Below are 25,702 nucleotides of genomic sequence, written 5' to 3' on the forward strand. Positions count from 1 at the left end.
ATAGCTTTCAGAACTCAACTGAATTTGAACTGCTAGAAAATAAGGAGATAACTGCAAGATGGGAATACAACACAGAAATAACACACAAAAATCCAAAGCAATATTCCTAATCCAGATATTATTCTATTTACCATAATAATAAGAGAACAGATTGGTTCTACAGGAATACACATTGTTTTCATGAACTTTATCTCTCAATTGGCAGAACTGAGCTTTTGAAGAGGAACTTTGAATACAGCGTGTTTTCCTAAATGGATTGCCATGCTGAATTTTCTCAGTTGGAAGAGGCTGCAGCTTGCAAGGACAGCATTAAGTTTTCAATGTGCCTTTAGCTACTAAAACAGTTTTACAAAGAAGTAACTGCCCAAGCCCTTCTCTAAGAATGAATAAATTGGCAGATAAACTTTAATTCACTTTTCTTATGTGTTCATTTCATATAATACAGGTCTGTGTTATTATATCCATGTTTTCAAGCCACAACCTTCACCAATTTTCCAAGAAGATTTTCTCTCTCAGTTAAACTATCACTTCAAGTGTAGCTACCTTTGGAGACACTCAGAGGGAGAGGCTATTTTTCAGTAAGTACATATATTATTAGGCCGTCTTATTATTACACCTTAATAGAAAACGTACAGACAAAAATATTAATATATTTTGAAACTCTCAAAGCGCAGAAAATGCATGTCAAGAATGACTTCTTAACACATACTTTGCATCTTATCCTAGCAGATGCTGAAATTTCACACCTCATTAGTCAAAGTTACAGGCAGAAATTCAACATATTTTAGCTACTTTTTCTCAATATGTTTACATATGCTAATATAAAGCTTCTTTCTGCACGCTAACAGCACTTTTAAGTTCATGTGATTTATTTTTCCAGATAATATTCATGGTAGGTCAAATCTCTTGAACATAATCAGCCCAGAGCTGGCAGTGACTTCCATGTTCGCAAACGATACCCATCTCTCTGCACTCAGCGGTTCTGCTTTGGCAGGCACTACGCGACCTCACTGAAACAAGTTTGCAAGTTACATTACACCACACTGCCTCCTGCTGAGGGTGAAATCTGAACCTGCAACTGGAACACCTCCTGTTGATCCACAGTCAAAACCAGAGCTCAGCTGCCCAGAGTTATGCTGATTTCACACTATTAATGGCTAATTATATTGGAGTTTGAGGCAACTACAAATGCACGTGTAAAACAGATCCGTTCAGTAAAGAAATTATACCATTATATGCAATGAGACAAAACACTTGCGTTTGAATTAGATTAATTCTATTTATAAATATAGGGTCAGGTAACAATGTTCTTTAAAAACTTAAGGCAATTGGACTTAAGGACTAAAAAACTTAAGGAATTCCTGGCAAGGAGCTCTATCTGAAAAATGGCTAAGTCGAGCCTTTACTCCTTCAGTGCTATCGTTTATGATGCCCTGGAAGTCAGGTTCTCTATAGCCATTCAAGTACTTGGCTTACCTGGGATTAGAACAAGGTACCCTCTGAGTATTCACATTGTCACACAAAGGTTCCCCTCCATGGTAGATACCTGTTCTAACATAAATCTGAAAACAATGGTAACATTAGTACTATCTTTGAAATGTTACTATAAACAAGTTTCTTCACCGCTATCAACATGTACTATGATTACAACATATTACCCCTTAATTTCCATCAAGTAAAAAACAAGACCAAATCTGAAAACTAAACAGCCCCACCACTCCCCAAGCCAAACTGATTCATGCTCTGCAACCTGTGAAGCACAGTACATAAGCACAACCTTCTAGAACAAAAATGGTCTTTATTCCCATTGATTGCAAAACTAGTTCTTAAAAATACAATAATAAACTTGAAATGAACTCTAAAAAAGCCTGGACTTTATTTTCAATTCATCCTGTGCCAAGCTACAGTGAAAGAAAAGACTGAACAAGTTCCGAGAAAGTTTGCCAGGCTTGTAGTATGACTTCAATGGGACTGAACCCTACCTGCCTTTTCTCCTTGATCTTCCCATGCCTCCCTTTTTAAAAACAAAGATAGCAGCACACTATCCAGCATCCCCTCATCAAAAGTATTCCCCATTACTGCAATACATTCTTAGACATAATAATTATTTAGAATATAAGTAACAACATGGGGTTTGTTCTATCCATTACATACTCGGCTGCAATGAACTATGCAAAATGAGTTCTGCTCCTATCAGGCAGAATATTTAGCTAAATACCACAACTCACGCCTTTTAAGCAGTACACAGAACTTTTCAGATGCTACACATAGCTCTGTTTTTTAGAATCCAGTGCTTAAATTTCAATAACAAAGTCATCTGATTTTCTAACATGTTAAATAACACCTCTTATTCCAATGCAGACACAGAAAACTCAAGGAAATCGTGAGCTGCTGAAAACCTTATATAGGGGTCCTTGCCTTACCTTGTCAATGTCTCTAATGTTCACATTTACATAGGTTGCACAGAGAATTCTTATTCTGAGAGCACTATTTATAGTCCAGAGGGATTTGGCTGTAGCTTCTCCATTCATGTAGGGTGTAGCTGTAGAGATACGCCTGGAATAAGACGGCATTGTAAAGGTGTCCAGCGGTAGCTGGGTGTACAGGCTTTCCTTAGCCATCAGCATCAGGTTGGGCATGCGACCAAGCATTATACAGCTTCTTATGTACTGCAAGAAAACAAAACCAAAATTCAGTATGTTTTCAGAGTGTACACTCTTGGTAATCTATACCTAAAAATATTGAGGAAGATATAAAAGAAAAACAATTTTAAAGAGCTTATCATTGTCCCTGTATGTACACACTTCACAGCGTTTATAGTTGTAACATCCAACAGTTTAAATATGTTGTTAGGTAGGATCACATGGTAGCGCTTCATACAGATTTTGAGATATGAACAACGTCTACGACAGTGGGAGGTTGAACTGGAGACAGAGAACAGAGCTGACAAAATGACCGGTCAGGTTTCTTGTAGTGCTCCTTAGTTCCGGCACTGTGCAGCGCAAACAAAGCGGACTGTTGTGCTTCCAGATCCGAGCTGTTCCTGGAGGCAGTTTACCTGGTTGTGCCCAGCATGCTGCTGTACACTGCTGTGCAGACCTGGCCCAGGCCACTCAGATTCCCAGTAATAGGCAGAAAGCACAAGAAAAATGTCAGACACACTTGGTTTTGGTTCAGTTGTGCGTACTACCTCCAGCTCAGCACCAATTCCAGCAGACTCTGGCTGTAAGGCTGTACAGTGTCTGTTGAGGACTGAGTGCCGACAGCATTAATCTGGCAACCGTACCACAAAATACAACACAAAGACAGGTCCAGCCCTGGAGCGTAATTAGCAAGCTCTTTCGCAGCACAGTAAAGGCATACCAGATACTTCTGAAGAAACCACTCTAGATCAAATAGGTCTAGTGTTTGATCTCAAGATGACTGTGTGAAATTATTCATGTATGCCTGCACTTGTTCCCCAGCTCCCACAGAACAGAGCTGCTTTTCCGATTATTCAGGATCCCCCACCCCCCTTCTCTCCCCCATTGCTCTGGAGAGCAGATCGTCAACCATTTCAGATGAAGGAATGGAAGCTGTTTATTACAACAATACATTCCTCAAAGAGGAAGCAGCAGCAGTCTGTCAGGAAATCTACAGGGCAACATTGTCGTCTGCTCCAGACAGGGCTGCTCAGATGCTCTTCTGTCTCACACTCGGCACTAACAGAACTCAGGCAACGGAGGACAGACAGCCACAAGAAAGATTTAACGATGATTTGTGTAGTGCTGGAAGTTTATCGCTCCTTTAATAAGATGAAAAAAATGTAAAGATGTAGGTAACAGGAAAACAAATAGGTTGTTTATATTTTTTTCCACCCCTAAAGGGGGAAGGGACAAAATTCACTGTAGCAACGGTTGCTTCATAATTTAATATCCCATCAAGTTTCCTTTTGTATTACAACAACCCCAATTCAAGCCTAACTCACCTCTTGCCATCAGAAATTTAGGATATTTCTGGAAGTACCTACTACTGACTTATCACTAATGTTAGGGGCAAAGAAGAAAGATTACACTAGGGATAAAAATTCTAGTTTAAATTAACTGTTCTCCCCCTCTCTCTTTTGAAGCACACACAGCAACAAATATGCACACCACACTCATGCATTAGCCGATTAGTTTCAAGATGCACACATTTTTACTTCCTGTGTTTGGATTAGAGTAATGAAAAAGAAAGCCAGTCATAAAATTGATCACTTCTCCCTCAAATTTGGATTATTTTAGCATACTTCAAAATAAATCCATTATGTTACTCACCTTATACTGGCTCAGCGGATATTTTTCTAGCAAGTATTCATCACAGCCACACACTTTTAAAATGTATTTCCCCTGGTACTCCAAGACGCAAAGTTTCAGTTGTTCAGATGACAGCAACATACTTCGTGTTTTCTTCCTAATTGCTTCAGCAATAACTTGCTCAGGCACACAGTCATGATTGATTTTTAAGGTGTATTTCTGCTTATCATTGTTTGGCGAGACAATTACCCATATCACCACTATGATTTGCCCTAGAATAAATGTAAAATAAAGTTAGGCCTATCATTTTCAATACAGTTTCAAAATAAATAAAAACAAACAACCAACCCCAAAACCCCCCAAACAAGCAACTTCTCCCCCCAAGAACAGCTGACAGTACTACTGAAAGAAGAAGATGTAGACAAGATTCATAGCCCAAACTGACAGAGGGTTTATAACTTCTGCAAGGAACTACGTGCGCTCAGTTTATTTTTGACTCCAGTGTAAATTCAGAGTTCTACTCCTTGAGGTTAAGGATTTATTAACCACGTAATACTGACACTTCAGCCTTCAAAACAGCGGTGCCTGTTTCATGAGGACTGCAAGATAACTCAGTGATTTAGCACCATTTAACTCCAGATTTCTGAGTGTCAGAGAAAAGAAAAATGCAAAGCTAGCAAGCTATTTCTGCCCACTAAAAAGAATCACCTCTATTTACCAGGTTATACTTCAAGATTTAGTTATGAGAATAGCAAAAAATGTAATTTTAAATTGTTTTCTTCCTTTTGAATCTACATTCTATCAAGAAAGTTATTCTCAATAAGTTAAGGTGTAAGATATTGCTATAGCATACTAAATACAGTACGTAAAACAGTGATTTACCTAAGCCACCAGCTGTACTCTGATTTCAATCACTGAAAAAACCCTACTCCAAATATTTACCTTACCTTTATCTAGTTTATTGTATATGTGTTTGGGTAGCTCAGACGAAGACTCTACATTTGGAGGACAGACGTATAACGCTCTACTATGCGGTGCATTGGCATCTCGAAGATCCACTGCTTCTTTACAAACATTAAGAATATTTCTTCTGAAGTCTTGTACTTCCGGATCCTTAACCATGTCAAATTCACAGACAGGCATGCCAATAGCAAAACCTACAGCATTGAAGAAGCATGAGGAAATAACTGTAACCGATAATTAAAGCTGAAGAGTCCTTCCATAAATAACAGAAAAAGCATGCTTTAAGGAAAACACAACCTAAAATATTTGTGTTAAATGTTGGCTTCTATTTGTATACATGATTGTTTTATTTCATTCAAGAACAACGTAGTTCTAAAGTTAAGTGCGCTCAGCAGTCACAAAAAAGGTTAGAAAACAGGTGTACAAGCACTGAATATCCTGGAAGCCTTAAATCAGCTCTCTCACAGCTAACACTCCTCCTGGAGGAAAAGGAGCAGTAATAAGCTTCCTTTGAAGTCAGCACAGAGTTTCCTAAGTGGACCAGAGGAGCTGTGATGTTGGATTTTTTCTAAATTCCTGGCAAGATTATTGACAGCTATTAGGACCATAATCAACTTCGCTTACAACTGAATGACAGCTATTAAATTTTTTTTTATAACTACACTATTTAAAAGTGTGACAAGCACTCCAAGAGATATTTGAACTTAAGCTCTTTGGCATAGATTCATGCAGTAAGAGTCCGTTTCTCTCAAGTCCTCAGTCTCAGATGTAATTCCATTTACTTTAATGAGATTACTTGCATAAATAGTTATTTATGCATGCATGTTCAGATGAAACCTTTCAATTGCCCTGTTGCATGGTTAGCTAACCACTGTTCTCCCTAAGTCCTCAACAGGTTAAGCTTTACAAAACAAAAGTAGTTTACTTATGATGCATTCATAATAATGAAATAATTTAACAATTAGGAGCACCCCAGAACAAGTATTTCCAGTTGACAAGTCTCTACCACTGCAATATACATCTGTTAGCAACTAAATGGGAGTGGGTATGTTTGCACTGCCTGAATTTAGATACTTAACCTGGATGCTGAAACATCGGCTAGTCTCCCCGTGCTTTCTCAATGGATAATGGAAAATAATAAGCCACTCCAGAGATGATTCAAAACATCACAATTTGTCTCCCCTCTGCCATTCCAGCCTCAGGTGTTTTTGTTTCCCTCCCCTCCCCATGCTCTTTTTGGGAGCATGGAAAGGGCGGGGAAAAAAAAAAAAAAAACAACACCCGACTTCTGAAATTTTACTTTCTAAGCAGGATAGAGAAGTATTAAAACGTGTGCTATCGCAAATGTGGTTTAAGATTTGTAGTTAAATCCAGCATTTACAGTTCTGTAAACTTCAAAACAAATCAAGATCGACTTCACGAACAACAGAATAGGCTTTGCTCATTCATAATATGAGACAAACAAAAAATATCCTTTAACCCATATATGACTACATACAAAGCAAAGACTTTACATGCGAATGAAACAGAACAGCAAAAAAAAAGTTTAATTCACAGTTTACAAACATTGGATTTACTATGATCAGCATCTTTGGATATTTGATGCAACAACTGTCAATTATGAAATGCAAACTTTGACAGATACAGGTGACATACATCCCATTTCACTTCTTTGCTTTGTATTTTGAAGAGGAGAAGCCATGTTTAAATAATCTCACCTATTTCTCTATTAAGAATCTTCTCTTCTCTGTTACCTACTGGTTCAATGACTTTTAGAAAAGGCTGAAATAGTCGCAGGTCACAGAGTCTCCGTGTTTCATCAAAAAATTCTTCTCTTTCTGCTTCTTGTGTAACACTTACAAAAATGTAAGAAGATTCATCTTGAAGGAGCTGATAGAGAGGGTATTTTCTCGCTTCTTTGAAGAGTTCATGTTTAATAGTTAGTAAGGTGGCCTCACGGAGGCATTCTAGCGTCACTATCATTCCATTTGGGAGAAGACACTCCACAAGGATCCTCGGTGGCATCAAGTGGATGCCCCATAGCTCACCAGATGATGGTCGTGGAGGCATTTTGAAGTCTTTAGATAACTTTGTAGTGAAAGTTTTTCAAGCAGTGATCCTTATGAGTAAACCTAGGTAAAAACCAGAAATTTAAATATTAAAATTTAAAATACAAACACCACAAGGAATTTCCAGTAAGATCGCTCAAGCACTGCTTATAACTGTAGATGAATATTCATGGCTATATTTTACATTCATAAAAAGACAAAGACTTGATAAAACTGATGTTGAAGAGGCTTGTATTTGATGTAATTATCTACTAAATAAAACTGTTAATAGCAGAATCACGTTAGCTTGGAAAAAATGCTAATACACATACCGTCTTCAAAAAATAGAGGATTAATTTTTTTACCCAAAGTTTATAATTTATTATTACAATACTTAAATAGCATGGGGGATGAAAATATCTAATATTCAAATTATTATTACAGCGATTTTTAGGCAAATCTCAAACCCAGTTCTTCCTATTTTTATTTTGGAAAAATAAACATTTATTATTATTTGGATGAGATACAAACCAAGCCAAAGAAAAGGAGGGGGAACACGTGTCTGACCTTCTGGCAGTGCTGCCTTATGCCATCTTAGAGCAGGTACAAGAAAAATTGTATCTGGACAGAGCAGAGATGTCTCACAGCCCAGTGGCCGAGAACAGACGTCAAACAAAGAGCAGAACTAGGCAGGTACACAGTGATACTTCATCAATAAACTCTCCTAATCACTACCTATTGCTAATTTCCTTAACCAGAGGCAATATTTATGTACTTGTTAAAGAAATCCACCAAGAACTATTGAGTTTGTTTAGGAAGTTTTCACACAAACTGCTGTTATCCTGTGAGGAGAGCAAAGAACATTCCACATTGCAAAAAGTTTGCTTTTCTTTGTTCTGAAGCCTGATACTTTCAGCTGATATCCTAGATTTCTCGTAATGAAACAAAGTTTCTTATATTTGCATTCATTGCTCTTAATTTTACAGAGATACCACTACCTCTTTTTTCCATAATAGTCCCAGATTATTTAGTTCTCCTTTGCTCGAAAGTCATTCTATATTTTTGTTAATCCTTGTAACCTTCTTTGTACCTCTTTCACCTTTACCCTTTTTGCAATGCAGAGGGGAACAACCATACCTGCACGCCACATTCCAGGTCCAAACTGCGCACACATTTACACAGTGACAGAATGTTTTCTATTGTTTCCTAATCTGCTGCTTTTCTGCCTGACACTGAGCAGCAAGACATTTTCACTGAACTACATACCATACACCCAAGGTCTCATTGCAGAATAATAAGTTACCGCAAAGGCAATACATTATGCAAATCTCAAATAGTGCATTACTTACACTTCACCCATAATTTCATTAACTGCAGCATGTACATTATGAGAGGGTAATGTCAACAGAGATCTACAAAGCAGTCCATGACGCCTCCTCCATCAACCAAGAGTCCTGAAAGCACAGGGCTAGGATGAAATAACTACTATGCAACTATTCTAAAACCATTCTTAGTCAACTTTTTAGTCAAAAACACTCTCAGGACTGCCCCTCTCTCTTCAGTTCCTTTCTTAATTAACAGAAAGGAGAGAAAAACCCAAACCAATGGCTTCACATCTCTTCTGCTTCATCAGCTTTCTGAAAGCTCCCACTGTGGAAAAGCAAAGAATGCTATGCTTGCTCTTTGTGCAGCATTTTTTTTTTAAATACATATTTGATATAAACATATATTAAAGTATATTTAAATATATTAAAAATATGAACATACAAAAATTATATATATGTTAAAAAGTAAAATAATGATTCTCATTTCTGCACTTCTTTGCCTTGGTACTTATTTTCTGAAAACTTTTCTTCCAAGTACATCCGGTACCTGCTTTTGCCACACTTCAGTTCTTAAAAAGAAGCATTAGAATGAAAATGATGTTTTCCCAAATGCACTGCTTCCTAAGCAACTCAAAGTAGCAAGAGGGTTGTTTTTTTAATCCCGCCTTTGTATTTGCAGGCTTTTAAAAATATCAACAAAAGTACTAAAGTGCCACCGCAGGTTTAGAAAAATGCTTTTCCACTAACACCTCATGCATATTTAGAAGGTTTTTGCAACCGACTACTTTTCTAAAAAAGAGCTTAAGGAAGCTGTTTTATTTTCCCCAGCATTGTAACAGTCTCAGTGAGCGGGTGCTGACTTGGAAAACTCTAAGGACACTCACAGTTTATTTAGAGTGCCAAACTTGGAAAGCTTACCAATTACCAGACATTACAAATAAACCCAAACACCACCATTCAGAGTAACTTGGAGAATTCCAAATTCCTGATATCTATCCTCAGTTTACAGATAAAAAGAAATACACATAAAGTCAAACAGCATCTTTTTGATCAGGCAAAGCATGAACAAGACTCCCTTCTCCGTACTGGTGAATCACATGCTTATTTACATTCCTTAATTACAAGGATAGGCAGAAAAACATTACTGTTAAGGCATATACCAGCATAAAAAAAACCAAAGCCAACAAATCAAGAACATGCAGTCGTAAGAACTTTTCTGTCCACATGTACAAGCAATGATAATATAGATGGACCACAACCAAATGAAATATTTACAACACAGACTGAGTTTATACCAGCAGTCTTTTAAGTTCAGTTCCACGATGCGGCTGTAGGAGCCCATCTTCCCTCTGCCCAAGGCGTGTGTTCTCATTCTTCATCACGCTGCGGCTCCCTAAGCCAGCTCCTTACAGGGTCAGATGGATGAAAGTGGCAGAGAACTACTCACTTTTCCTTTCTTGTTTTAGTTGCCTTAATGATATCATCATGGAGTCAGCTGAACGCCAGGGTCTACCCAGGGGAGAGAGCGTCACTTCACACAACAGTGCTGAGCTTCAAGTATGGTGGTTTGTTCCACTGCAAGTTCTTCCTCCCTCCCCACCAATAATTGCTAACAAAGAAATCTAGGCAGGGCTGGATGACACAAATACATATTAAACCCTTTGAAGGCAAGTATCTTTTCAAAATAAGTGTCAACCTTGGCTTTTTAAAAATTTCAAACGTTAAACACCAACTCAATGCCATTTCATTAAAGGCTTGCAAATGGTCCAAAACCTACCCTCTTTTTAGAGCAACTGCACCAGAACAGCAGCTTTTGTTTGAAACTGGGCTATAGCCACATGCTGGAACAGTGCATATAGTCATTCTGTGTGCGCATTCATTTTACTTGCACATGTAAGCACGCCTCCAGGGTTTGGATTTGGAAAGCAAAAATGTAAACAGAAACAGTTTTGAAGTACAGTTGGCAGCTTGTGTTTCTGTGTACACTTTGAAAACTGGAAGGCTGCCTGGAATAAACAGAATCAATTATGTTCTTCGACAGTAGAAGAACTATAATTTTAAGAGAATTCTAGAGAGAAGTTATTTAAATCCAACTAAGGGTACAGGCAAACCCTTCAAATGAACACTACATCACACCTGCAATCCCTGACCTTCCAAACTTAAACTTCCTTCCCTGACCTCAAACTCTTTTCCCCAGCTAAAAGCTTTGGGATAGCACAGATGGTTAGAAAGGCCAAACCCGAAGACACCCACTGATTAAATCACGTTCTTTTCAACTCATTACAGCCCTCCTGATCCATTCAGCACATCCTCTATCATGAACCTTGCTAAAGCACCCAACCTAGAAGCGATCAAATTCTGAAACTCCATTCAAAAATAATAAATATACATGGAGGAAGAAAGAAGGAAGTTAAACAACATACCTCCCAAAATACTGATTCCTACTTGATTCCAGATACATTTATCATATTAACGCTAATTTATATAATCTATTTTCTTATAGGATAGAAATCAGCTAAGTCTGATATAGTCCCTTTATTTAGAACAAGGGATTCCAAGTTTAGAAAATTTGGTTTTGGTAAACTATGACATTTTATTACCTCACGGCACTGAATCGTGCAGAACCACAGCAGCATGGTTAACTCAGTTTCATTCTATTGAATATTCTAATACAACTTGCAGCCTACACTTATTTTTCCTAATGCTTTCTTGATGACATACAAGCATGTTAACTCTGAAAAGGCTTACATGAGATGATTATAAAGTTTGTTGTTACTTCTTCTCAAAAGAATTCCTTCCCTTTAAGGAATGGAGCTCAGTGAGGGAAAAATTTCGTAAGAATTGTACTGCAGGAGAGTTAATGTTAGTTCCTAACATTACTATGCAAAAAAAAGTACTATGTTCATGATTTAAGCAAACTAAGCTTGGGACAAATTAACTTGAGTCAAAAACCCACATATATTTTCCCCTAAAGACATCTGAGGCTCCTGCAGCTGTTTTCACCACTTTTACATATAAAAGCCTTGTGCATCTATAGTTCAGCAGGATACTCCAGCAGTAATTTTTCCACTGTATTTTTTGTACATTAACATTTTGCCATAAGAATCTCCAACAGCAGCACTGATCTAAGTTTTATGTATCTTGCTAAAAAGAAGGACTGTTACCCTTCAGCACAGACGGAATCTACACCACAAACCCAAGAAATGACCTTCCATGAGCTCTTCTATCAGAAAGCGTGGGGAGCCCTTCCTTGCTAACAGAACACTCATTTTTACAAATTACCTGTTTATAGATTAGTAAAGCGAATTGATTTTCACTGTCTAGAGATTACTCACAAACCTTCTACCAATGACACGCAGACATCAGTATTTGGCAATTAAGATATAGGTATATATATATATAAAAACACAGTTAACTGATAGGCCTTTTTCCCCCTGTTTTGTAAATTATCTGTGGGCATGCTCTCCAAAGGGAGGAGCTCCACTTAACATAACATGTATGTCTTATAAAGCAGGTGAAGACCCACTGTGCGAGTCTGTGGGCCAGTCTAGGGTGGGGGGGAAATTTGTTCACTTTAGGAGACTTATTGTTAAGGCTGTCTGCCATCAGCACAAGGACCTACAGTTTGCAAGAAGGAAATTCTTCCATCTATGATGTACCAACTAGCAAGAAATCTAGCAAGCATAGAAGGAAGCAAGAAGCAGACGCGTACTGTGCTGTAATACTGTATTTACTGTATTAAGTGTACAAAGTATGGGATGCTTATGCAAAGAGGTATACATTCCAGTGATGAGACAGAACTGAGTAATTCTGCATTGCTATAAACATCAGCTAGTGTTTCAAAAATCAATCCAAGAGCATAGACTAAACACTCAATACAATTTTATCAGTCCGTATTTGAAACTGAATTAGTCATTCAGTAAACTACTACACTTCAATTAAAGTCCATTGGTTTTTCCAGTCATAAGACAAATCCCGTTACACTGTTTCAGAGACAGGATGTGGCAATGTTTTATAATAATCTGCAGTATCTTTGGTATCAGAGCTGCTCATTAGGATTTGTATCTGGATTTGATTTCTTTTCCAGGTAGAAGTTTCCTCTAGACACTTAGCATTGCTTTAAGAAAAAGTCTTCTACTCACTAAACAATCCAACTACACTTACAGATTCTGATTTACTGTACACTCATCTGTATGTTATGATTTTCTCGGTTCCCTATGAAGCTGACAGAAGTATCAACTACAGGTATGTTCCCAAATAAGATTTTTTTTAAACTTCTGTGGAATCCCTGAAACAAAAGTTATGGGGGTAGAAAGGGGGGGATAAAAAAAAATTCTGGGACAGAGTAACACTTTTCAGAATGCAAAACCTGTATTCCACTTTGTCCCAGACATTTCAAACTTTCTAAAAACGAAAATGTTCTATTTTCATCTTCAGACACATCAGGCACTCCAAAACTCACCATGAAGAAAACTGGGCAGAGTTGCCTGTCTAATTTTGCTGCTGTCCAAGCTCACTGTGTGGTGACAGTGAAACTGTCCCAGCCTAGATATTTTCAGTGCTGTCCTTTTGTTCTTCCTGTTTGCCAAGCTGGCCTTTTTCCAAAATCCAGGAAGACACGTACAAAGATGTCTCAAATTGTCCTCTATGAAAACATTATTACACACAGATTTAAACAGTAGCAATATCGTTTTGTTTAGAATAGAAAGCAGGAGACTGCTGCATTGCAGTTACGTCTTCGATATTTCTTACATATTACTTTCATCCTTATTATTTCACAGAAAAGGCGCAGATACCCAGAATTGCTTATCTGATCACAAACAGCAGCTCAAGGGAAACAAACACAAGGATTTAACACTGTCAAAAACACACCCTCTTAGCATTTTGTTTCCTTCTGAAACAGGCAAGTATTTCCAAACACTACCAATTTTATTCATAGTTACCTACAATTTCTCCCCTGCAGAAAATAGTCCTTAGTACCTTTGCCTTGTTCTAGGCAGAGCTAAAAACCCTAACATTACTGGTAGCATCTGGAGAATTATAGTACAGCAAAAACACAAGATCATTCTTTCCTGTGAATGCAAAATCTCACTGAAATTAGTGAAAAGCAGTTTCAGTTTACTTAGATATGAGAACATGGGTTGACTACATTTCAAAGCTGGTTTCTTTAAAGTTATCTTACATGCAGATTTGTTTGTTTGTTTCAGAATGTAATATTCTTGGATTTTGGCTGTAGTGACTTTCAGATACCAGGAATAAAATTAATGGTGAGGTCATCCTGAAAAAAACAAACAAACAAAAAAAGAACTCACTATAAAGTACTGTCCAAGAGGTAATACATATGTATATGTGTGTGTGTGATCTATTACTGAAAAAAATATAGGATCAAAGAGCTGAAACGAGAAGATGAACAGTTTAAAAATATTTACTATTGCTGGAGTCTTTTTTTTTCCTCCAAGAAAACCAAAAGACCCTTTGTAAATTCTTATTTTCAAATGCCCTTGCTCGCCCTCCCCCATCCACACAGACATATTGTTTATAGCTTCACTCAGTCTCTGGGAGCCATGAAAACAGGATCACGAGAAAGAAACATTTGCAAGTTGCTGGTGACCTCTACAACTCCCACTACGATTGTGCGTTTTCCCTAGGGATCCCATGACATACTGAGAGCAGAATGTCTGTCCCAGAACATTTTCTTCCAGTTAAAGACAGATTATTTTTCCTTTTTGTTAAAGAAAGGAAAGCCTAGAATTAAATCTTCCCTTTTTAGTCCGAAATCAGTCAGTAATTCCATTTCTAGCTTCACCTCAAAGGAAAGGATTTTGTTATTTTTAGAATACCAGCAGTCATAAAGCACAACAAAGAATTAGAAAAGCAACGCATCTTCTCTTTACATTTCACATATCTGCTTACTCATTACTTCAACAATTAGCTGCGTAGCAGGATGAGAATCACTCTCCCACCTGGCTCTGTTCTGGTTGGAGCTGTTCCTCCACAGCTAGGTGTGCACTCTGAAGCTCAGCGAGTGGCACTCAAATTCCTTCATGCTCTTTAAACAAAAAGCTTTAAAGTTCAGCAACAAATCAGAGCAACATGCCATTTCATACAAATAGAAATAAGGTTTTCCTCTGATTACATATTCTTCTTTAATATTCTATTTTATATGGGTGACCAACATTTTTTATGTGAACATCAGAAAGAACATGAAGTAACAGCCGACCACAAACCATCTTCTGCTCCTTACTACAAATACTAAGGGCTTCAGTATCAGGTTTTGCATGCAGAAGTGTTCTGCTTTTGGAAATTAGTGCAAGACAGTGTAAACAAAAGATTACTCTAGAATGTCTTTCATGAAACTAGGTTAGATAAGTAACAAATACTGAATATATATAAAACCATAAAACTCCACCTTAAATAATGCTGTTTACTTTTCCTTCCATGTTTCTTCCCATCCTCCCACCTTCCTGGGATATCTGGAACCCAGACAGCAAACAGGATCTTTAAAAACAGGAAGTGCTGGCACACAGACAAGGACAAGGAGCAGAGTGAACCCAGGTGTTCTGCGCTCTGCTCTAGTCTGAATCCTCACCCAACATGAGCAGCCGCATAATGGAGCCACGACTCAGATACCGGGCCCTTCCTAGTGCTAATCTCGCCCAGCCACATCACCTTGGCTTTTAGAAGTAACTCTCCCTGCTGCAGCAAGATGAACCTCCAGTTGTATTGAAAAAGAGGAAAGATTTCCTCTCCCACTATCCATACCTAGAAGGGCAGGGAAAGACCTGCAACAAAACACTAGAGGTACCGCAGTCCTCACACCGCTACGCTTGCCTCTACCACAAGCACCAGTATCAAGAGAGTTCCATCTACAACGTTCACCCGACCAGCTGCTCTGGGTGGAAGGCACAGAGAGGAATGCGCGTCCATAAGAAAGTTTGACTGAGATTAGGCTCCCTGGATACAAATTTACACTCGTCTTTACTCAAAAGATCCACCCTGTAAGCCCTTCCTTTCCTAAGAAGCAGATGAAAAATACATGGAACTCAGAGCGACTTACAGCATATTGCATACTTCCCACATAACGTTTCTTAGGATGGAGTCTGACAGCAACTTTAAATTGAGAAAAAAGGGTTTCTTCCGTACTAAATTACTCCAGTCCCTGAAAGCGACTAATATGCAAAAAAAAAACCCCAAAACGTTTTGAAGTGGCAGTGGATAGCAATATTTTTGCTACTTTGCAGATTTTTTAATATTAAGCATACAACAGTGAACTGAAGACAGAAGTTTCTGTTCCATAATCCAAATCTAAATTAGTTTTCCATTTATTCTATCTTAACTGACTTCTGTAGACAAACAGTGTTTATAGAAGTTTAGTGGGTTTAGTCTGCATGGACTTACTGAATTCTGTTAGCAAAAATCATTATGTTTTATTTACTGGCGAACAGAGGGATGCAACTTCACTTTTGATAGAGCATTTTTAAGGAACCACATGCCTCAGCAAAAGCCATGGAAGTAGTTTTGTTTTCTTTAAGCTCCTCAACTGAAAAAACAACTCAAGACATTCTCCATTGAGGTATTTCTTAACTCCCGTTTTAAAACCATTTGTTGAGAAGGAAGTTTGGGGTAGAGCTAACACAAAGGCACAGCCACCTTAATGAAAAATTTCAGTTCTGCAGCTAAATAGACTTGTCCTATAAACAGCTGAAATTCATACAGTTCTTAACAAAATGTCCTATACAAAGACACACGGAACAAGACAGCACGCAAACAAACCCAGTGCTTCGCAAACTCTGCCCTGTAGAAGTAGTTGCCTTCTTCTACACAAGCTATAATTGCAGCAGGAAAAAATACTATGGCTTTTCAAGAGTCAGTTAGAAATAATGAAGTACTGCTCCCTAGTAGACTTGTTTGTGATGCAGAGTAAATGGTGACTAACTAAATATTTATTCAGCAGTAGATGATAACCCTGCTGAAAGGTAAGCACCATCAGTTTTGCATAAAAGATTATCACCAGACCTTTATTTACTACACCAGCAGCCAGCAACTGTCCTGCTTAGCCCACACACCAAGCATGTGCGTGGCACAGTGGGATACTACTCAGCTGCAGAGCATTTAGCACAACTACCTGCTCCCATGAGGCTTCCTGTCCCTAAAGGACACAGATCACTTAGGTGTATTGCACCTAAGGCATCAGAAAACTGAGCCTTCTATGTGAAGCAATACTGAATCATTGATTTTGTAAGCATATTTGACTGCTTTATATAAATTACAAAGAAACCAAAGTTTCTCTGAAACCTTAAGGAGTCTAAGTTTATTCTTGTTTTAGCTGTTGACTCTGGTTGAATACGGCTTTTCTCTAGATTTACAGGTTGAATGCCAAAGCAACAGTCATGACTCTTGAGACACTAACACATTTGCATTTGTGTTTAAGCACAAACAAACATGATTCATTGTGACTACGTATGTCATCAGGTCCTGCATGCTTCAGCCTGAAGTATGAAAACAGCTATGGTAAACTGTGACAAATATTTCTTCAGCATGTTTAATCAAATGTTTATCACTTCTGTACGTATCTGTTAGAAGCATCTGCTTTGCAAACCCTACGTTGTGCATCCAAACACAAACACATGACTTCAAGCGTGGGGCTACTGAGACACTAAGCTTGTTGTCAGTGCATCCCTTTTTCCTGTACTTCAAGCTGTTACCCAAATTGTTTCTCTAATGAGGTCAGGGTACCAACAATTGGCATTTACTACATCTGAAAGAAATGTCTAGTATTTGCCTAAATAGATAATGTTTGCAATTAACATCAACTTTCCAAAGAAGAAAGTGACATAAGCTCATAGGTATTTAAACAGTGAATACCAGCAACATCTCCACAAGATTTTAAAGATTTCTCAACTTTCCAGCTTGGAAAGTCAGTTTCATACCCAGATGAAACACTTTGAGACTAAGGCACATGCTGCCTACTACTACAATCAGAGCTCTGTAAGAGGGATACAGTAAAAAGAATGAACTTTATTTAAGGAAGTCAAAAAGATACTGGCAGTAGCCTGTCACTGCTATTAAGAGAACTTTACACATCTGCACAAACAAGGAAGTATTTTTAATACATGGTTCTCTGGAAACATTTCGTTAATGTTTTTGTAGGTGTGTATATTCAAAAAGACTGAAAGCAGTTTTCAGCCTGGTGAAGTTTAACCCTGGGATAGAACAGAAGGCCACAAAAAGCTTAAGTGTTTTGCATTTAATTTCAAGCCATAAAAAACACCAATTAGGGAAGGGTGACTATATTGCAAATCATCTTTTTTTGTTGTTTAAATAAATAACCTGCTCACATACTAGGACAGCAGGAGATTAGAAGCTATAATAATGGTTATACTTCATATATCACCTCGCAGTCGCTCCTGATACTATCCTATCTGCTGATGGACAACGAACAGCCTGGAAAAGAGGTGACGAAGAAGAGTTAAAGAGCTGGATTGCAAAGTAATTTGACAACACATTTAAAAAAGAGTTTCCACAGCCAGGAATAAGTTTTGCTAGCCTTTTCTTCATGTATCAACTCTGCCATTTTGCTGCTCCTTGGCTTCCGTTTTCATCCTTTATCTCTCGGTGGTAATTATGCCATCTTCCCCCCCTACACGTCAAAACTTTCCAAGCTGGAGGTATCTAAGATCAAGGGAGTGCTGCTGAGCACTGATAACAACATCAGTGCTTTATCCTCCATTTCAGAGCAAGTTGAAGAGGAAGACAGGTTATTAGAATTTTACTAACCACAACCTTGGTAAACAGTTAAACAGGAAAAAAACCATTCTAAATTAAAATGTAAAAATCAACTTTAAGTGCTTTCTTATTAGCTAGAGACCGCTTAACAAAAAATGCAACTGGTTAAGTTTATCATCATCTACAATGACAGCATTTCAATTTCACATATTACTATTTCACGCCAAAATAGAAACATAATTTATTATAAATCAGTCTTCGTAACGAACTTGCACTCACAGGCACCCTATTTGGACACGTCCTCAATTATACACCACAATCAAGATTATTCAAGATGTCTGGATGTTGCTTAAAAATTAGCTCTTCCACTCAGACACTAGATGTTTTCTAGGGACAAGTGCTGTTCTATAGTACTTAACATCAAAATTGAAGGAGATTCCAGAGGTGACAGCATGAAATTTCAAGAAGATAAAATACAATATATTAATTGCAATCCTCCCACCAGCAGAGACTGCCCAGATAAACTGGTAAGTGAAACTGGTTGTTCAACATCCACATAAACATTTCAGAAGGCACCAGAAGAAAAATTTTCTGTTTTATTCTACTTTTACAATCCAGCCACAACGTTTGCTGGAACATAAATACAAAAATTAAGAGTAAGTGTTATGTTTTATAATCTAAGCAGCTTAATGACCAAAACAAGCATATATTAGAGTATTATTCGGAATGGAAGTTTTTACTTTCCTTTTCCCAAAGGGAGCCATCTCTATCTAGAAGCTTCTTATGTTAGCATGATTAACTTTAATCTTTTAAACTATGCCTGTAGTCAAGAGTCAAGTTAGTGTTTTCCAGCCTTAACGAAAAGTAACTTAATGGCACAAGCACCAAAGCTGGATAATGACATACCTCATCACACAAAGCACATTTGTTGAGTTTGAGAAAGAAACAATTAATCTCCATTCTGCTTGCTTGGTAAACCAGTCTTTACTCTCTGCTCATTCTTACTTTTTTTGTGCTGGTATTTTCAAGTGTTTAGTTTGCCTACATCTTTGCAGAGATCAGTCTCCTTACTATTCTAGTAAGTCAGGTGTCAAAGTTTCAGGATATAGAAAATTTTGTTCTACTAGATTCAGAACACAGAACAGGTAGGTATTTCTATTTATGAAATGCTGGATCTTGAATATTTTATTTTCACTAACATTCAAGGCTTCTTGCATTTTAAGGATGTTCGAGAATTTGTTTTTGTTGACTGATAATAGCTAAAAGAAGGAATAAGGCTGCAACAAGGAGTAATTTTGTGCTCACAGATTTAGTGTCCTCTGCAAGAAACTATCAGCTGTTTAGCTGTGGGTCAAGACACTTTCCCAAGACAAAAAATGCAATCTCAGCAGAAAATCCATGCTTCTGGAAGGATCATGACCCAAGTTAACAGCAAGAGTTAAAAGTCAGGAACAGACTTGGAACACACTGCTGCAAGAGTCATTCATCACCATTAACTGCCACATTAAGTATGGCAAAAGACTAGATAATCAGTATGGAAATAACAAAACCAGTTAAGTCTCAATGACAGATAAGTTTTTCAACATGTAGTACAATCTAGGAGGCAACTTTCCAGTTTTCTTTTTTTCTGTTGGGACTTTGAAAGAAAACACCCAAGGGATGTTTCTCTACATTTCTTTGCGTTAGAAGAGGGTCATAATGTACAGCCAATAACGTGACTCAGCCGTCTCAAAATTTCAGGGAACTTTACAGTAAGTCTTAGTCAATTCAGTAAGTTTCCTGTATTCAACAAATACGCTTCATAGGTCACAATCCTCAAAAGCTAGATTTGCAAGCATTTCTTTAATCAGGAGCTGTAAGCAAAACCGACAAAGTTTTCCTACATGAAATACATAAATATAAGTTAATTTAAGGAAATGTGTTAGTGGGTAGACAAAAAAACCCACCACAATCCAAAACCCAATCTCTCTGAGGTGTAACTAACCTGCTACTGGTAAAAAGCAACGGGGCATGAAACAACAGATCACTGAACCTTAAGTTCTGTTTGACCCAACTGTTCTTAAACTCGACTGCAGAAGTAGTCATTTACTTCTATCACTGCAAAATTAGCAACACGCCAGAGAGGCGAAAGCTTCGCTTTACATCATTTTCTCCCCTTTAATTTCACAGAGGTAAGCTTTTTTCTTCGAATTTCATTTTTACATTTCTAGAGTTCAGGTATTTGAGCATAGTTTTTTTTAAAAACAGACTACAAATATTCCCAGCAAGCATCCTTGGTCAGTTATGCCTGCTAAGTGTTTTTATTCCCCACTTTACTGGTTTTAAGAAAAGAACACTCTTAATATGAGAGCAAAAGTTACAATCTCCATGGTCCCTCACATTTCTTGTTTGAAATACACACGGTTCTTAGACTGCCTTTCACAAAATCTGCATCAGAATTATGTAGAAAAATACTTTCTCAGAATTGAAGTGTAAATGCATGCTATACAAAACAAAACAACATACTGCCTGCAAAACCATTAAGTACTGCTTAAACTCAGAAGACAGATCCAGAATTACATAGACTGTATTCCGTCTGCTGCATTTCCATTTGACCACAACTTTTCTTTTTTTAATAGTTTAATTCCCTCTGCCCCCTGGTTGGGCCTTTTTTTTTTTTTAAACATTAATACTATAGCAGTGCTGCAGGAAAAAAACAACAAAACAAACCAGTTACTACCTCAGAGCGTTACTTCTGGTTCATTTAACACTCCATTAACCATTCAGAAATAGATTTATAGAACAAATTCAGTTGGAAGGAACCTCTGGAGGTCATCTGGACCAACTCTGTACTCGAAACACTTTACATATATTTGGTGTCCAAATAAATACTAAGAGAAACAAATCTATATATATTCCCTCTCTCCACTGCTCACATTTGGATTAGGATACTACAAAGAGAAACTTGTAGCAGAGTTCTTTGCCATGACACATTCAATTTTAAGGGCTAAAGAAAATTCCCATCCAGTTTTAGCGTAAATATTTTTGTGGCCTCTTCCAGATGTAGCTACAGTTTCAGACAGGCATCATCACTTGGAGCAACTGGATGTCTGGCTTTTTAAAAGGATGAGAAAAAACTCCTACAAGCATGGAATGCAATGCATGAAAAGCTGCAAAAAACCGCAACAAACCCTACCGTAGCTTACACTACAAGCCATGAGTCTGTTTCTTCAATTAGACAAAGTACAAACTCTTATTCTTTCCCTAATGTTCCCCCTCAAACTCAATCACGCACACAAAAGAGGCACATATGGCACATTTTTCCTCAACTCAGAGATTTACTAGACTTCACACATTTTTCAGTAATTACAAAAAAGTGAGTAATAAGACAAAACCTTAGTTTTATAATGGTATGTTAAGACTAAACTGGAAAGACTAATTTTTGCAGTATTATTCCTGCTCCAGTTATAAACCATAAAAATCTTTCCTCACCAATATCAGAGTTCAAAAAAATCTTAGCTTCCCCTCACCCAAATACAATATTTTTCAAGTGTCCTATTAACTACAACCTTTGTTAACCTTGATTACCGCACTCAACTAGGCAAAGCAAACCTACATGATACCCACTTACAAGATGCTAGTATTTCTTGTATGATTTGGAATTAATGTATCATCATCCCAATTTCCTTTCCCCCCAGAACAGGCAAGAAAAGCAACAGCAGCAGTTTTCTATTTGGAAGCGACTGATATTTGCAAGGTGTTCAGATATCTGAGTATTCCTGGTACCTAGGAGAATCTGCACCAGAAGTCTAGAAGCCTACATAACGAATTGACTATTTATGTACAAGATTAAGAACGCGGTTTTTGCAAGCTAAATGCCAGCCTTAAGCTTGTTGTCTAGCCGTTTATAGCTAACTTCAAATTCTGAGTTAAAACTATTATGATCATCAGGGTTTCTCAAAACTGTATTATGCATGACCAAGCCATTACAAAGCGTACTACACATTTGAACCTGAGGAACAACTGTCATCAGAAGGCCCATTCTTTACGCGATAACAGCTTTTAAAAGGTGTGATGGTCTTCCAATAACTGGAAGCCTCGACGATATACTTGGTCTTGTGAGATGGCATGATGGTAAAGCGTGACACCCTTGCTTGTTGTAGAAATTCCTATTCTAAAGCTTCCAGCAACTTTTAAGTGGGTTACCCACGAAGAAGTATCCCCCATTTGCTTCCATAAAGCAGGAATAGCCTGATCCTCAGAGAAGGAGTTAACCAAGTATTGAACTACTTTATGACTTCCAATAAAGCACAATTGCTTTGTAAACAGCTCAGCTACACCACCTTTCCCAAAGAATACTCCAGAAAAAAAAAAAAGCACCACTCAGTTTCATTACTTATGCAAGTAAACTACAACAAGAAGCAAAACAAATTTGCCATTAACACAGAAGGACAATTTGAAGCTGTGAACAACTGAAACACCTTGGCATGGACTTGTAGGCTGGCCTTAGTGTGCTTTGGAGAAAAAAAAAAAAAAAAAAAAAGAAAAAGAGTGAAACACTGTCTCCAGTTTGCTAAGAATGCCATCAAGTTAACACCTACAAAATGTGGGGCATCTGCTCCAGTCAAACTCTAACTGCAGCTCTGAAGCTGTTGTCTTTACTACCCTAATGAAAAAGCAGAATATTTCATGGATCACATAAGGAATTGTGTGGTTTCATAAATTCCTCTTCAAACACTATGAGTTTGGTTGGTGTGTGGTTTGTCTACATGATGACACTGGCCAAAATATGCTTCCAAATAACTAACCACTCTGGAAAAGTTCGCCAATGCTATTGTTTGAGAATAAAGTCATTTATCCTGAAACTTTAAGTTCACATGGGGCTTTATTTCAGAACAGTTTATCTAGTCAGTTCCCCACAGCAGACAAACCATTAAATCCCATCATCCCAAGTACTGGAATATTCCTAGGAACTAACAATGTTTACACACAACAAGAGGTGGACTTTGATTATTACACTGCATTATAGAATTGCAGCATGGAAGCAGCTGAAGCAACAAGTATGAGAACATCTCTATAAATTAATTGTGAGGCAGGAGAATGATTCAGGTCATGATGGGAAAGTTTCTAACTTTATCCAATGTGATGAATTTGAAAGCCTGCTATAGCTCAAAGCAGGGATGTCAGGGCACAAGTAACTAACAGAAGAGAGCCCAGATTTCTTTTATTAAGTACTACAAAAATCCAGATTCAGAATCCAGTTTACTGCTGCTTGAAAAGTTTGCTGCAGAACACTCCTAACTGCAGAATTAACTCAAGCAAAGCCCAGACTGTCCACTTTTAAACACATACTTTCCTTGTTTTGAATATGCACTGTAAACAGTTTATAAATGTGTTCAATCACACTTTTAAAGTCAACAAGGAAAGCGTTACAGAGAAAAAAAGTTTACAGACATACCAGTAACAACAGCAAAAGTAACAGGTCTGATACCTTAATAGCTTGAGGAATGTTGAAAACAGCAACAAACCCCCCAAAAGAAAAACAAACATGCAGTTTGTATTAGTTTGGTCAGAGTTTTGTTAACATTGAGTCTACTAGAAAATACACGAGTACCAGTAAGAAATAGCAGTTTCATATTTAGCATCAATAAAAATAGAACTCTGCATAGTATGAAGTAAGAACGGAGTTTCTACGGGAAGCGTAGATGTGAGGCTGCCACCGTAACCGACTGCAGCTGGGAACAGGAGATGGCATGCCACCGATCCCCACACACACACACCCAGTTGGCGGAGGCTCTGCTCCCGGTGCCACCGACTAGCCCAACCGTGAGCCTACATACCCTCCATCACAAGAGCTGCTCAAACACACTTACAGAAAACTGCTATATTTCGGGGCTGGGGGAGGCACAGTCGAAAACAACAAATCGCTACAGTTATTCCTCTCCCGGGTCGCGTCCATGCGACGAAAGACCCAGAGAGCAGGATTCGGCGGAAGAACGCCTCGGAGCTTTCCCGGGTGAGGGAAGCAGCCGCTCTCCGACCCCCCTCCAGCCACCCGAGGGTGGTGCTTCCCCCTGCGGCTGCCAGGGACGAGCCAGACGCCGCGCAACCCACAGCAAGCGGCGCTCCCCTCCGCCACCGTCCGGCCAGAGGGCCGGGAAGCCCCTCGACGCCCCAGAGAGCGCTGCCCAGCCCCGGCAGAGCCAGGACGACACCCCCCGCCTCCGCCTCACTCACCTCACAGGCGCGGCCTCCGAGCCGGGCCCGCAGCCGCCGCCCCGACGGGCCGGGCTGGGCCGGGCAGCGCCCCGCCGCACTCGCAACCCCTTCAATCGCCTCCACCACTTCACCCCTCGCCGGGTGACCGTCCCCGGGGCGCTGGCGGAAGCGGCGCCCCCGCAGAGCCGCCTCCCTCACGGGCAATAACAGGAAGGGAGCGGGGGGCCCTGACCCCGGATGGGGATGGCGTCCGCCCGCCCGCCGGAAGCGGAACGGCGTGACGTCACCGCGCCGCCCGCTTCCCGCCTCTCACCCCCGGCGCCCTAGCTCCCCCTAGCGGAGCCGCCCGGTACCCGCAGCACCGGGGCCTGACTGGAAAACGGCGTTTCTGAGGGGGATAACGGGCCCATGCGGGGTTCGGGGCGGGACGGGGCCGGACAGGCGCTGCCGCTGCCCCCTTTATGGTCATAAACTCATTAACAAGCCTCCGCGCCCGCTCCTTGATGTTGTCTTTTTGACTCTTCTGACACCCGACGGGCCGTGCCGTGCCGCGATGGGCCGAGACGGGCCGGTACCGGCCCGTCTCGGCCCATCGCGGCACGGCACGGCCGCGCAGCCGCCGCCGCAGTCCCCGCCCCGCCGCGTTGCGGTCACTTCCTGCAGCTGGTCCCGGTACCGGCCGTGCTCGCCGGCCCCGGCCCTCCCGCGGCCTCGGGGAGCGGCTGGAGTCGTGAGGGGGAGAAGCGGCCTCAGGAGGGGGGGCCGGGGCCGTGCGCGGTAGGTGCCCAAGGGCTGGGGGAAGGGGTGGCACCAGGTCGGGGAGGGGGGGGCGGTTTTGCCGGTGGGTACCGTTTTACCGGGGGATTCGACGGGTTTTTGCCCTTTTCAGAGGTTGTTTAAGCTGCTGGGGTGGTGGGGATGGCGGTGTCTGCCTCTCCTTGGTGCCGGCTTTATTTCTGCGTTGCCAATTCTATGGAATTCTTCCTCAGGCTGCGGTTATTTCAAGGTAACAGATACCAGGGGTTTTATTTTATTTATTTATTTATTTATTTATTTTCCTTAGACTCCATCCCCAAGACTGCAAGGCATGCAACTTTGCAGAAATTTCTGCTAGGATGTCAGGATTTACAGCGTGGTTTCTGATACCCCGTTGATGTAAGAGGTGATT

At 39.5% G+C, this 25,702-nt stretch overlaps 2 protein-coding genes and 1 long non-coding RNA gene across 18 annotated transcripts in view; 2 read left to right on the forward strand and 1 right to left on the reverse strand.

The window, feature by feature from the left end:
- Positions 1–24,831, reverse strand: part of PIK3CA (phosphatidylinositol-4,5-bisphosphate 3-kinase catalytic subunit alpha) — a 43,306-nt gene extending 18,475 nt beyond the window's left edge. For 6 of the 11 annotated variants that reach the window (XR_008467179.1, XR_008467178.1, XR_008467180.1 and 3 more), the window contains exons 1-8: positions 14,574–14,659; positions 13,793–13,888; positions 13,073–13,255; positions 6,956–7,369; positions 5,222–5,431; positions 4,296–4,546; positions 2,424–2,669; positions 1,477–1,562 (exon numbers count right to left, since the gene is read on the reverse strand). Coding sequence is in view for 7 of the 11 variants with exons in the window: in XM_054207257.1 (XP_054063232.1) it covers positions 1,477–1,562; positions 2,424–2,669; positions 4,296–4,546; positions 5,222–5,431; positions 6,956–7,307 (1,145 nt within the window). In the remaining 4 variants the exon portion in view is untranslated. Of the gene's footprint in view, positions 1–1,476; positions 1,563–2,423; positions 2,670–4,295; positions 4,547–5,221; positions 5,432–6,955; positions 7,370–13,072; positions 13,256–13,792; positions 13,889–14,573; positions 14,660–24,188; positions 24,343–24,552 lie in introns of those variants that run through there. The other 5 variants (XM_054207259.1, XM_054207262.1, XM_054207260.1 and 2 more) reach the window with 5 other exon arrangements.
- Positions 18,109–23,147, forward strand: LOC128911816 (uncharacterized). The gene is made up of 3 exons (XR_008467185.1): positions 18,109–18,863; positions 19,644–20,507; positions 22,014–23,147. It is a non-coding gene; the product is annotated as an uncharacterized LOC128911816 (long non-coding RNA).
- Positions 24,832–25,165: 334 nt separating the features above from the next.
- The window catches only part of ZMAT3 (zinc finger matrin-type 3), a 29,146-nt gene continuing 28,609 nt past the window's right edge, over positions 25,166–25,702 (forward strand). For 2 of the 6 annotated variants that reach the window (XM_054205582.1, XM_054205581.1), the window contains exon 1: positions 25,409–25,540. In XM_054205582.1, coding sequence (XP_054061557.1) covers positions 25,453–25,540 — 88 coding nt within the window. In that variant the 5' untranslated portion in view covers positions 25,409–25,452. Of the gene's footprint in view, positions 25,312–25,408; positions 25,541–25,597; positions 25,697–25,702 lie in introns of those variants that run through there. The other 4 variants (XR_008467021.1, XM_054205580.1, XM_054205584.1 and 1 more) reach the window with 3 other exon arrangements.

This window comes from Rissa tridactyla, chromosome 6 (genome assembly GCF_028500815.1).
Source record: "Rissa tridactyla isolate bRisTri1 chromosome 6, bRisTri1.patW.cur.20221130, whole genome shotgun sequence".
NCBI classification, from domain to species: Eukaryota; Metazoa; Chordata; class Aves; order Charadriiformes; family Laridae; genus Rissa; species Rissa tridactyla.